Source organism: Drosophila guanche, unplaced genomic scaffold (assembly GCF_900245975.1).
Source record: "Drosophila guanche unplaced genomic scaffold, DGUA_6, whole genome shotgun sequence".
NCBI lineage: Eukaryota > Metazoa > Arthropoda > Insecta > Diptera > Drosophilidae > Drosophila > Drosophila guanche.
The window spans coordinates 5,423,965-5,437,978 of record NW_022995746.1 but is presented as its reverse complement, the minus strand read 5'-3'; the positions used below and the strand labels follow the sequence as shown (position 1 = coordinate 5,437,978).

The 14,014-nt window shown below is 51.0% G+C and overlaps 1 protein-coding gene across 1 annotated transcript; it reads left to right on the top strand.

The window, feature by feature from the left end:
- Positions 1–4,161: 4,161 nt before the first annotated feature.
- On the top strand, positions 4,162–12,189 carry LOC117581697 (fatty acid synthase). The gene is made up of 5 exons (XM_034269075.1): positions 4,162–4,701; positions 4,765–11,507; positions 11,579–11,674; positions 11,750–11,893; positions 11,955–12,189. Exons 1-5 carry the CDS (start codon positions 4,467–4,469, stop codon positions 12,066–12,068), a joined length of 7,332 nt encoding a protein of 2,443 aa, XP_034124966.1. The 5' UTR covers positions 4,162–4,466; the 3' UTR covers positions 12,069–12,189.
- The last annotated feature ends 1,825 nt before the right edge of the window (positions 12,190–14,014 follow it).

The following is a 14,014-nucleotide window of genomic DNA, read 5'->3' as shown; positions in this document are numbered from 1 at the left end:
CTGCCCAGACGAATAACAGTCGCGTCGCGCTATGTCTGCTTCGTACACACTTATACGAACATTGTACATATAAATATGCATGTTACGTATAAGAGAGAGCGTGTGTGTGTGTGTGTGTGCTTTCATATAAGACTGTAGTTAGTAGCAACAAAAAAGTGGTCCGATTCCCTGCTCTATGGCGGGGACAAATCAAAATTTGTACATCTTTATCACGCAGGCAACAGCTGACCGGGCCGGAGGAACCACTTATCGCTGTTAATTTCGAATTTAAATGCTGCACAAAATGCTTAACTACAGACACGCAAATCATTTTACAGAGCAACAACAGAGGCCCTACACACTCCCAAAGGTTAACACCCAGAGAGAGAAAGCTTATCTTCTGCTGGTCTCTCTCTGCTCTTGTGGCGATGCGAAAGCTTTCGGCCGCGCCTCATATAAAAGACGTCGCTCACCTGATGCCTGGACTATTACCGTTTTATTTTTTCGCTGGCAGACGTGAACGTGATCGAACCGTCTCACAGTTGTCGTGCTTTATTAACCGCAACGCTTCAAACACAGTGTGTCTTTCGCCTCCATTAGACGGGCCCCAGCCACAGTGCAAAACGAAGAGTGTAGCAAAATAATTTGCAAAGAAAAAAGAAAAACGCTAACGGCAACAAAACGGAAGGAGAACAATAGCAAAAGGAATAGTGCTGTGTTTTTGTATTGGTTAATTGCAAAAGTAGCGTAGCTAAAGGTTTCGAAAGTCAGTCAGGACCAACTGCACCCAGAAGCCCCAAGCCTACCCACTGCTCCAGAGCCATTTAGCCAGAAAAACAGCTGTCAAGAGGAATCGCCTGATTTTTAGGTATGTACAAAAAGTAAAATGGCAGCCGCAGGAATAATATTGGACTCCCGACCAAAGTGTGTGTGTGTGTGCTTGAGTTCATGTGTGCGTGGGAAAGAGCAGCAAATAAAAATACGGACACAAAATATAAATAAAATGTAAAAAAAAATTGAATTTAAGTGATAAAGTAATGGAAAAAAAATGATGGAATCATCAAAAGTTAAAGATTTAGGTCCACCTTAAGTCATGGTGAGAACTTCTTTTTTTGTTCTACTCCAAATGATAGTTTCAGGTGGAAGCTGCAGAAGCATCTAGAGAGTTGCAAGAGAAACTTCCATTAACTACGCTTCAGACTCCACTGCAGAAACTGTTTTTGTGAAACTTTCGAACTAATATTTTCCAATGTATTTGCTTGGCTAGCCCCCCAGCTAAAAATACAAATTACTAAATTGGAGAACATTTCCCGTTTGCTCGATTCGCACTTGGCATGCAACGTTTTGACCTTTAGGACCTTTAGCTTGGGCCCAAACAGTGCCAAAAGTGTTATTCTAAACGCCCCCTCCACTGCCTGGTATTGCCCCCTTGGTTGCACCATTCCACAACATTGCTACAACGAATTACAGTTGCTAATTGACAGGGAGGATGAGAGAGAGAGAGATAGATATAACTAAGGAAGGCGTTCTATGAAAGTTTATTGGCTTCTCGATAGGGTTTCTCCTCCTAATTGCAGACGGAAGAAGCAGCAAAACATTTATTTGTAAGATTTCCCATGAAAAGACTATCAGAAATTCAAGCTGAATAAGGCATAAAACAAAAAGAAATGCAAATTTGTGGCCAAAGCGAAGCCTTAAATACCCTTTTATGTGCCTCACATATATATGGGAAGATAAAATATTTAGATTTAGACTCAAATATTATTTCTATACTCGTATCAAAAGTATAGCTGATTCAGCTAGAGAAATTAATTTGAAGTCAATATTAAAACTAAATTAAAGTACATAAAAAATGCGCAACATATAGCACCCGTCTGCAAGGGTATCAAAACAAACCCAAATTGGATGATAGGAAAATTTCGAGTGCTTTATCAGCAGTTTGTAAGAATGTATATAAGCTTCCTGTTCTACACGCGTTTGGCATCGGGCCAATAGTTCCGATCAGGTGCAGAATCGTATGAGTAGACAGCGGCGCGACGCCTTATCAGCTCTGCATGGAATCACCCCATGGCCCACCTTTTGGTGTTATCAATTATCGCTGAAGATCGTGAACTTGAGGCGCGAGGCATTATCAGCCTCTTCTCCGCATAGTTTTAGTGGGCGAGATGAGAATGAGGACTAATTGTACATAGAAGAGTATGGGGTGTGGGGTGTGAGGTGTTGGGTGTGAGGAGGCAGCAGCCAGTACACGTGAACTTGAGTCTCCTACCAGCCCTACCCTGGACAAAATCGATAACTGTGAAAATAGAACCGAGTGCATAAATAAACAATGTAGAGTGCCCAAGACCTCTCCTCTAGGGCGGGTGACACTGTGGGAGGGAGGCGGTTTGTTTACATGTTTGCTTATCTAATGACGCAATTTTTAGCAATATGGCCTGATGATGGGTGACACACAGTCAGTCAGTGGAGTCTGATGGATTCCGGAGAAATCAATACAGAACCGAGCGCTGACAATCAAAGTAAAAGGATCAATAGAGGGTTATGGATTGTAGCCCAAGCAAAAACAAAACAAACAATTCGGGGAATGAAATCAGAGATGCAGCAAAAGCCTAAACTATGAAAGTAATACTTGAATGAACTTGAGAAATCACGCCACCTTATCTCACTAAACAAATGGTACACGCGTCCAGCTCATGTGTGTGTGTGTGTGTATGTGGCTGCTTCTGTGTGTGTTCCGGTGGTTGGCATGCAAAATTTTGAATCTCACTCGCTCTGACATATACAATTACTATGGCAACAAGAAAGTAGACATGAGTAGCGAAACATTTGATACCCTTTCCAGGAAAGTCATTTAATTTTGACGATAAACTCTAGTGTTGCTACATTAGAGGACACCCAGCAGACAGTTACAAGATATTTTTAGTAATTCCTATTTTCAAATATTTTGATCTGATTTCACTTCTTGTCAGCTTTGGCAAACCTCTGTTAATTATCATAATACCTCTTGCCTGAGTATAAACATAAACAACGGTAAGCCCTCTCCCACTCGCTCACTCTCACAGTCGCTACCCACAAAGAGGTGAGTATCGCTTGCCGGCAGCAGCATAGTTTTTCGGCTGTACGATTTTCGTTGTTCTTCTTCATCTTCTAGCGACGCGTCGCTCTGGGGGAGACCGCCAACTGCCTTCGTCACTTACTTCTTTCCCTTTTGTTGAATCATTCTTTCTGCACATCGTACGAGTTTCTCGGCGAATGAGAAAGCAGCTTGTCTTCTGTTGTGCTTAGGGGGATTTATTGCGTGAGAAACATGGATAGAGAGAGAGGAGGAGTGAAGGAAAGGGAGTTATGTTGTGTGGTTGTGTTGTGCCTATGTTAACGCAAACCATGTTGCACTGTAATTGTTACTGCCACATGTTGCCCCTTGACAGCGGCTGTTAGGCGGTGGCATCGCATCATCACGCCACGCCACGCCCTAACCTAGCAAGCCGCCCATAACAAATATGCAGCCACTTGCGCGGCAAAAGCTCCTCCAGAAATCACCTGATTTGTAATATCTATACTAACTTTCCACTGACTGACTGCCTGCCTGCCTGCCTGCTGCTACTGCCCAGAGTCTGCCTGCCTGCCCATTTGTCTGGCAGTACATACACCGGCAGTACGTACCGGTACACCGGCTTGCTTCTGCGCCAGCTTCGCAGAGAGCGAGAGAGAGAGAGAGAGAGCAAGACTGTGCTTTGCTCAGCTGGCAAAAGCTTTCCAGCGGCTGATTAACAGTGCTGTTAGGCATACTATTTTGGGCGCCAGTGTGGCTGATGATTAAAGAAAATTATTATTTTATTTATTCAGCATTCGAATTTTGTAAAGCTATAAAGGTCGATAAATGGACAATAAAAACATGACTAAGCAGGCTCTTTGTTAGACATTTTAAACTAACAAAAACGATTACTGCCAATTGAAAATATGAGAAAATACCATCGAAAATCCTATTCTGTCAAATGGTTCAGGCTGATTTTAATTGTTACTCCTTGAGGTATGCAATCCATTCGGAGGGGAGTGTAATGAGTGAAGGAATGGACAAATGTTGACCTAAACAGTAGCGTTTTCTCTCTTGATTGTACCCAGAAAAAACTGATAATTTCCCTAGTTAAAATTTTCTATATTTTCCTTGTGCATTTTTACAGACGCTACACTCAAACCTGTTGCAAGCCGTGGACCAGCAGCATCCTGTTGCCTTCAAGAGCAATCATCAGAGCCAAGAGCAGCAGCATCATTCTCCAAGTGGCCAAAATAACGGGAAAAGTGCCCGAGCCAATCGCCGTCGCCGCCGTCGCAACAAGCAGCAGCAGAATTCGCATCAACCTGACGCCTTCAAGGAGCCAGACGACACGCAGATAACACCGAGCACCTCCACCTCCACCCACGCCACCCACTTGCACACGCACAACCACAGTCAGAACCCGGACCCGAACGACACTCATAGCCCCAAGATGCCTGCCCGTTTTGCCGAAGAAGTAATCACCGCCGAGCCTGCCACTCGTGCCGCACCCCAATTGGACCTGGGTGGCGGACACTATGTGCCGCGGCAGACAGCGCTGAACGATGAGGTGGCCATCACTGGATTCTCCGGTCGCCTGCCCGAGAGCTCCAACATTGAAGAGTTCAAGCAGAATCTGTTCAATGGCGTGGACATGGTCAACGATGATCCCAGACGCTGGGAGCGCGGTAAGTTAAACAGAAATCCTCCTAGATCCTTCAGCTAAAGTTTGGTATTCCAACTCCTTGCAGGTCTCTATGGCCTACCCGATCGGATGGGCAAGATCAAGGAGAGCGATCTGGAGAACTTTGATCAGCAGTTCTTTGGCGTGCACCAGAAGCAGGCCGAATGCATGGACCCGCTGCTGCGCATGCTGCTCGAGCTGACCCACGAGGCGATCATCGATGCTGGTCTCAATCCCACCGATCTGCGTGGCTCACGCACTGGCGTCTACATTGGCGTCTCCACCTCGGAGACGGAGCAGCATTGGTGCTGCGATCCCGATCGTGTGAATGGATATGGCTTGACGGGCTGTGCCCGTGCCATGTTCGCCAATCGCATCTCCTTCACGTTCGACTTCAAGGGGCCCAGCTACAGCATTGACACTGCATGCTCCAGCTCGCTGTATGCCCTGGAGCAGGCCTTCTCCGACATGCGCGAGGGCAAGATCGACAATGCCATTGTGGCTGGCGCCGGACTTATTCTGAAGCCCACCATGTCGCTGCAGTTCAAGCGGCTGAACATGTTGAGCCCGGATGGCAGCTGCAAGGCCTTCGATGACTCTGGCAACGGTTATGTGCGCTCCGATGGCTGTGTGGTGCTGCTGCTGCAGCGCACCGCCGAGGCCAAGCGTGTCTATGCCTCCATCCTGAATGTGCGCACCAATACGGACGGGTTCAAGGAGCAGGGCATCACCTATCCCATTGGCAGCATGCAGAATCGTTTGATACGCGAGACATACGAGGAGATCGGCCTCAGCCCCAACGATGTCGTCTATGTGGAGGCTCACGGCACGGGCACCAAGGTCGGCGATCCCCAGGAGGTCAACTCCATTACGGACTTTTTCTGCAAGAATCGCACCAACCCGCTGCTAATTGGTTCCGTCAAGTCCAACATGGGACACTCGGAGCCCGCTTCGGGTGTGTGCTCCGTGGCCAAGATCTTGATTGCCATGGAGGAGGGCGTCATCCCAGCCAATTTGCACTACAACAAACCCAATCCCGATCTGTATGGCCTCGTCGATGGACGTCTCAAGGTGGTGGACAAGAATCTGCCCTGGAATGGTGGCATCATTGGCCTGAACTCGTTTGGCTTTGGCGGTGCCAATGCTCACGTCATTCTCAAGTCGAATCCCAAGCCCAAGGCGCTGACGCCACGTGACAGCGGTCCCAAGGTGGTCATCGCCTCTGGACGCACCTTTGAGGCTGTCGAACAGCTGCTGGAGTCGGCGGCCGGACATGCCGATGATGATGAGTATCTGCAGCTGCTGAACGACATCCACTCGAAGCCCATTCCGCTGCACTACTTCCGCGGCTATGGCGTGGTCAGCAGCGGCAAGGGCACCCTGCAGCGCGAGGTGCTGGAGTACACGGACGAGAAGCGTCCCATCTGGTATGTCTACTCGGGCATGGGCAGCCAGTGGGCCAGCATGGCCAAGGATCTGATGCGCATCGATGCCTTCGCGGAGACAATTCAACGCTGCGCGGATGTCCTCAAGCCCGAGGGCGTCGATCTCATCGATGTGCTCACCCGCTCCACGGACAAGAGCTTCGAGAATATCCTCAACTCCTTCATCTCGATTGCCGCCATGCAGGTGGCCCTCACCGATCTGCTCAGCTCGCTGGGCATCCATCCCGACGGCATTGTCGGCCACTCGGTGGGCGAGCTGGGCTGTGCCTATGCCGATGGCTGCTTTACACCCGAACAGACTGTGCTGGCGGCGTACTGGCGTGGCAAGAGCATCCTCGACACGCAGCTCTCCAAGGGCAAAATGGCCGCTGTTGGACTCAGCTGGGAGGAGGCGCACAAGCGCGTCCCTGCCGACTGCTTCCCCGTGTGCCACAACAGCGAGGATAACTGCACCATCTCCGGACCGGAGGCTTCCATTGAAGCTCTGGTGGCCAAGCTGAATGTCGAGGACGTCTTTGCCAAGGCCGTCAACTCCAGTGGCTATGCCTTCCACAGCAAGTACATCGCGGATGCGGGCCCCAAGCTGCGCAAGAGCCTGGAGAAGATCATTCCGAGTGCCAAGAACCGCACACCGCGCTGGGTGAGCACCAGCATCCCCGAATCCGCATGGGGCACACCCGTGGCCAAGCAATCGTCGGCCGCCTATCATGTGAACAATCTGCTGTCGCCGGTGCTCTTCCACGAGGCGCTCCAGCACGTGCCCAAGAATGCCATTTCCATTGAGATTGCACCCCACGGCCTACTGCAGGCCATCCTCAAGCGTGCCCTCGGCCCGGAGGCCACCAACCTGAGTCTGGTGAAGCGCGGACACGAGAACAACGTCGAGTTCTTCCTCACGAATGTGGGCAAGCTGTTCGCTGCCGGTGCTCAGCCGCAGGTTCTCAATCTGGTGCGTCCCATCAGCTATCCCGTGGGTCGTGGCACGCCCATGTTGAACTCAAAGATTGGCTGGGATCACACCCAGAAGTGGCTGGTGGCCAAGTTCGGCAAGGAGACCTCGTCCGGCGAGACCATTGTCGAGGTGGATCTGACCAAGGAGGCGGACGCCTTCCTCGTGGGCCACACCATCGATGGCAGGATTCTGTTCCCCGCCACGGGCTACATGACCCTAGCCTGGATGACCTTTGCCAAGATGCGCGGCGGTGAGTTCCACAAGACGCCCGTCGTGATGGAGAATCTGGTGTTCCATCGCGCCACGATCCTCAACAAGAACGCGGTCGTCAAGTTTGGCATCAACTTCTTCGATGGCACGGGCGCCTTTGAGATCTGCGAGAGCGGCAGCCTGGCCGTGTCCGGCAGGATCAGCATCCCGGAGAACATTGAGAACGAGGAACTGCCGCTGGAGCAGCAGTCAGCCAGCAAGGCTGCCCGCGAGCTGGCCACCAACGACGTCTACAAGGAGCTGCGTCTGCGCGGCTACGACTATGGCGGCATTTTCCGTGGCATTGTCAAGTCCGACACGGTGGCCTCTGCCGGCCAGCTGCAGTGGGTGGACAACTGGATCAGCTTCATGGACACCATGCTGCAGTTTAGCATTCTCAGCAAGAATCTGCGGGAGCTCTATCTGCCCACGCGCATCGAGCGCGCTGTGCTGAATCCGCTCAAGCACTTGGAGCTGCTCGCCGCGCTCAGCGAGCAGGAGCAAACCGAAACGGGTCTGCCCGTCTCCTGGTACAGCGACATCAATGTGATCAAGAGCGGCGGCGTGGAGTTGCGTGGCCTCAAGGCCACCCTCGCCCAACGTCGCCCGGGCACCCAGGCGCCACCCACCCTCGAGCGCTATCACTTTGTGCCGCAGAACAACACCAGCGAGCTGCACGAGAACTCGGAGAAGGCGCGTCTGCACGCCCTGGATGTGGCCATCCAGTTGATCATTGAGAACTCCAGCGGCGCCGTGAAGCTCAAGGGCGTGGAGCTGGCCAATGGCAGGAATCCGGATGTGCTGGTGGCCAATCGCCTGCTGCAAATCATCGAGGGTGAGCCCGTGCTCACGGGCGATGTGGCTGTCGTGACGTCCAACAACAATGAGGAGACCATTACGGCTGCCTTGGGTGATTCGGGTGTGCGTGTCGTGTCCAAGGATGTGCTGCTGGAGCCCGTAGAGCAGAACTGTCACTTTGTCTTCGGCATCGATGTGTTGTCACGCCCCGACACCAAGACCCTGGAGAACTCCATTGCCAGCATACGCGAGACCGGCTTCCTCATCCTCGAGGAGACGCTGGCCACCTACAACAAGACGGGACGTGCGCTGCTCGAGAAGTTTGGACTGGTCGTTGTGCAGGAGCAGAGCTTGGGCGCCACACGTGTCCTGGTGCTCGCGCGCCGTGTTGTCGATCTGAAGGGCCGCAAGTCTGTGATCGTGCAAGTCACCGAACAGAACTTTACGTGGGTGGATGAGCTGAAGGCTGCCTTGCTGACAGCCTCCACGGAGGAGCAGTACGTCTATGTGGTGTGCCAGGGCGAGGAGTTGTTCGGCGCCGTTGGCCTCATGACCTGCATCAAGAACGAGAATGGCGGCAAGCTGGCGCGTCTCATCTTTGTGCAGGATGCCAAGGCGGAGAAGTTCTCCCTCACAGCGCCCCTGTACCGCAAGCAGCTGGAGAAGGATCTCATCTCGAATGTGCTGAAGGGCGGCGCCTGGGGCACCTTCCGCCACTTGAAGCTGGAGACGCAACAGGCCACGCTGCAGGTGGAGCATGCCTATGTGAATGCTCTGGTGAAGGGTGATCTTGCCTCGCTCAAGTGGATCGAGGCGGCCAAGGGCCAGGACACCGCTGTGGCCAGCGACAAGAACCTCGAGACCTGCACCGTCTACTATGCGCCCATCAATTTCCGTGACGTGATGCTGACTTCCGGCAAGCTGGCAGCCGACGCTCTGCCCGGTGACCTCGCCGAACAGGACTGCGTCCTGGGACTGGAGTTTGCCGGACGCGACTCTCAGGGTCGCCGTGTCATGGCCATGGTGCCGGCCAAGTCGCTGGCCACCACTTGCGTGGCTAGCAAGCGCATGATGTGGCAGATACCCGAGAAGTGGAGCATGGAGGAAGCCTCCACCGTGCCCTGTGTCTACTCCACAGTGTACTATGCGCTGGTGGTGCGCGGACAGATGAAGAAGGGTGAACGCATCCTCATACACGCGGGCTCTGGAGGAGTGGGTCAGGCAGCCATCTCTGTGGCTCTGGCTCACGGACTCACTGTCTTCACGACTGTGGGCAGCAAGGAGAAGCGCGAGTTCCTGCTGAAGCGATTCCCCAAGCTGCAGGAGCGACACATTGGCAACTCCCGCGACACATCCTTCGAGCAGCTGGTGATGCGCGAGACCAAGGGACGTGGCGTGGATCTGGTACTCAACTCGCTGTCCGAGGAGAAGCTGCAGGCTTCCATCCGCTGCCTGGGACTCAACGGACGCTTCCTGGAGATTGGCAAATTCGATCTAAGCAACAACAGCCCCCTGGGTATGTCCGTGTTCCTCAAGAACACTTCGTTCCACGGCATTCTGCTGGACAGTGTGATGGAGGGTGAGGAGGAGATGCAGAACCAAGTCGTCAACCTCGTGGCTGAGGGCATCAAGAGCGGCGCTGTACTGCCGCTGCCCACGACCGTCTTCAATGATCAGCAGGTGGAGCAGGCGTTCCGCTTCATGGCCTCTGGCAAGCACATTGGCAAGGTGGTCATCAAGGTGCGCGATGAGGAGGCTAACAAGAAGGCGCTGCAGCCCAAGGCGCGTCTGATCAATGCCATTCCACGCACCTACATGCACCCCGAGAAGAGTTACATTCTGGTTGGTGGACTGGGAGGATTCGGACTGGAGCTGACCAACTGGCTGGTGTCGCGCGGTGCACGCTTCATTGTGCTCACCTCCAGGTCGGGCGTGAAGACCGGCTACCAGGGTCTGATGATTCGTCGCTGGGAGGAGCGTGGCGTCAAGGTGGTGATCGATACGAACGATGTGACCACTGCCGCTGGTGCCAAGAAGCTGCTGGAGAACAGCAACAAACTAGCGCTGGTGGGAGGCATCTTCAATCTGGCTGCCGTGCTGCGGGATGCTTTGATCGAGGATCAGACGGCCAAGGACTTCAAGACAGTGGCCGATCCCAAGGTGACGGCCACCAAGTGGCTGGACCAGTACTCGCGCAACATCTGCACCGAGCTGGACTACTTCATTTGCTTCTCGAGCGTGTCCTGCGGCCGTGGCAACATTGGACAGACCAACTACGGCCTGGCCAACTCCGCCATGGAGCGGATTTGCGAGCAGCGGCAGGTGAGCGGCTTCCCGGGCACGGCCATACAGTGGGGCGCCATCGGCGACACTGGCCTCGTGCTGGAGAATCTCGGCGACAATGACACCGTCATTGGAGGCACTCTGCCACAGCGCATGCCCTCCTGCCTGCAGACCATCGATCTGTTCCTGCAGCAGCCACATCCCGTGGTGGCCTCCATGGTGGTGGCCGAGAAGCGCAAGTCCGACTCGTCGGCTGGCGTCAGTCTGATTGCCACCATCGCCAACATTCTGGGTCTGCGCGACACGAAGAATATCCAGGATGCCGCCTCGCTGGCCGATCTCGGCATGGACTCGCTGATGAGCGCTGAGATCAAGCAGACGCTTGAGCGTAACTTTGACATTGTGCTGTCCGCGCAGGAGATTCGTTTGCTCACCTTTGGCGCCCTCAAGCAGATGGATGGTGGCGTGGATGCCAAGACTGTGGCATCCCCTGCCGCTGCGGCTACCAATGGTACAGGAGCGCCTGCAGATGCCACCAGCATCACCCCGAACCCGTCCTCGCGCACAACCAGCCCACTGGGCGATGGCACACAGGTGGTGTTCACCACAGCCCTCATACCCACAGAGGCAATCGTGCGACTGGTGACTAAGGCGCCGGCGAACAGCAAGCAGACGCCAATTTTCTTCATTTCACCCATCGAAGGCTTTGCGTCCGCGCTGGAGCCACTTGCCAAGCGACTGGAGGTGCCCGCCTACGGGCTCCAGTTCACCGATGCCGTCCCCGTTGATTCCGTTGATGCTGCGGCCAGGTTCTACATCCAACAGATACGCACTGTGCAGCCCAAGGGGCCGTACAAGCTAGCTGGCTACTCCTTTGGCTGCCTGCTTACCTACGTGATGGCCGCCATACTGGAGGACACCAACGAGGTGGCCAATGTGATTATGTTGGATGGTGCGCCCACCTACGTCAACTGGTACACGAGCAGCTTCAAGCAGCGCTACACCGCCGATGATTCCAACAGCAATGAGAGCTACGGTCTGGCCTACTTTGGCATTGTCCTGGCCAACATTGACTACAAAGCGGTAAGTGGAGGGGAGGGGCAGCCCCTGGGTAATAGCTGCAGGAATACTCATGATTTGTTTGCTCCTTATAGCTGGTGCGACTGCTGCTGGTCATTCCCACATGGGAGGAGAAACTTGAGCGTTTTGCCGAACTGATGAGCGTTGAGATCACACAGCCCGTGGAGACGGTAAGCAAATAGACACTGATCCAACCTTTGCCTGGGAACTTTTAAGAACTTTTGTTGCTCTCTTTTCGTGCTCAGATCAAAAAATCTGCCACGCTGTTCTACAAGAAACTGGAGCTGGCTGACAGCTACAAACCCACGCTGAAGCTCAAGTCGAATGTCACGCTGGTCAAGCCCACAGAGAACTCTGCTAAGCTGGATGAGGACTATCGCCTAAAAGAGGTGGGTTAACCATAAACCCATCAGACTGCAACTTTATTAACGTTTGTTTGCTGTTTTGTAGGTCTGCACAAAACCCGTTGAAGTACACACTGTGGAGGGCAACCATCGCACATTCCTCATAGAGGATCAATCGCTGACGACCATCCAGAGCATACTGAAGCGTCTGTTCAAGTAGAGGCTTAGCACAAGAGTGTTGTGGATGTCCCAGCCAGCCCCCTACCTACAAAATCTACATACATCACACATCCAATACTCGTGGAGCCACACACACACACACACACAAAGAAAACTCTCACCCAAATGGAATAGCAAGCCACGCTAGTTAGCACATATTTTAGTGAATGAATTTTCGTTTCTTGCGGATCGCTCTCTTTAACCATTTACGCACAGCTAAGCAGCTAAGCAGCTCCAAAAGTTACAACTAAAACTCGTATCGAATCGGATGTGTTCCCTTACAAAACTTAACTGCCGTCTTGCAGCCTCTGTGGTTGATTAGGTCCAAATGTGTCAGTCTACAGCTGCTGCGATTCTTGGCCAGTTGAGTGGGGAAGAGATCCACATTTAAATCAAACTTAAAGCTTTGTGCACAGTCGACATTCCTTGAGAGCTGGCCACTAGTTGTCACCAACCACTCAACCGCCCCCCACACTTACCAAATATATCTTATATGCTCTATCTCTAACGTATATGCTAGTATAATAATTCGTAGTTCGTAAGCCTACAGTTTGTAGTCGCGCATGTAATGAAATTCATTCCTTCGATCTAATCCCAACACACACCTACACACAAGATTTGTTATCATAACTCTTGATGTATAAACTAATCGGTCACTCATGAATATTGTGGATATTAAAATTACACCATACTAAAGTTTAATGGAAAATCAAAATGTTTTTTTATTGGGTGTGAAAATTGTATTTGTTTTTGCAGAGGGGCTCTGACTTGCAGACTACGAATATTTCCACTCGTAGCTTTCCAGTTTTCTAGCTGTTTCCCTTACTCCATGAATCTGTGTACAGAAATATATCAATATTTAAATGCCTATTTGTACCCATATTTACATAGATTGATTGCTGTCTGTCACAATAACCTTCTTGTCTGCTGTCGATTGTGTCTGACCTAAAGCGAATTTTCGCTTATCTGGATGTAGCTTGTGTGGGCAATACAAATAGCAAGGCGCTACAAAAACATTTCGCGCGATTTTAAGCGCGCAGTTGTTAGCGTCAATAATCGCGCACAATTTAGGCCAAAGGCCGGAGTGACTTTAAAGCATATTTATGGGCTGGCAAAGAATGTGCCTTATGTACATGATCTAAAACTACTTAGGGTCTGGGTATTTGCTAGCCTTTGGTGCCATTTTTCTGTTTTTAACATCAAAAACAAATCAAAGAAGTGGAGTAGATGAAATATTTTTGAAGAAACCAAACCAACTTGTTCCAGTTACTATTCTTTGCTTTCTATTGTTTTGTTTCCTCATGGAACCCTTTTAAAATGCTTCCCCATTTAACTAACATTTGCTGTAGTACTCAAAATTTGTAAAATATTAATTTATTTATGTTTTTTTCCAATGTGGCAAACTCTTTTCCACACCACCAGCATTTGGTAGAGTTCAAGGCGCGTTTTTTTTAACGTGGTATCCCCAGTAGGCCTACTCCACACATGCCAAACGTCACATCAAAATCGTTTCCTTGTTGTCAACGGTTGAATCCTAAAATATAAATTGCTGAAAATTATTTAAGTAAATTCCACAATAAGACACCAAAGCTAAGCAATTACTTTAGTGTTCATTCCATGTGTAAATATTGTTCGAGTGAGATTCCATTTGTGTATATTCACTGACATTGCTCGATTCCTTTTCCACTGATTCCACTCCTTGGCCCATTTTGTGTATGCATTGATCTAAGCGGGTACAATTTATGACTTTGCGGACTGTTGTGAAACACTTTCGAAAAACTTACACTTTTTACTTAAATCTAACTTAAAATATTCATCACTTTATGCTTAAAACTACTCCGAAAATAAAAGCCAGAAAATTGTTGTATTTAAAATTTGGAACTTTTTAATTTTATGTGTTGACTGCATCGACTTCCTGGTTGCTCTGAATATTTTCCTATATTCTCA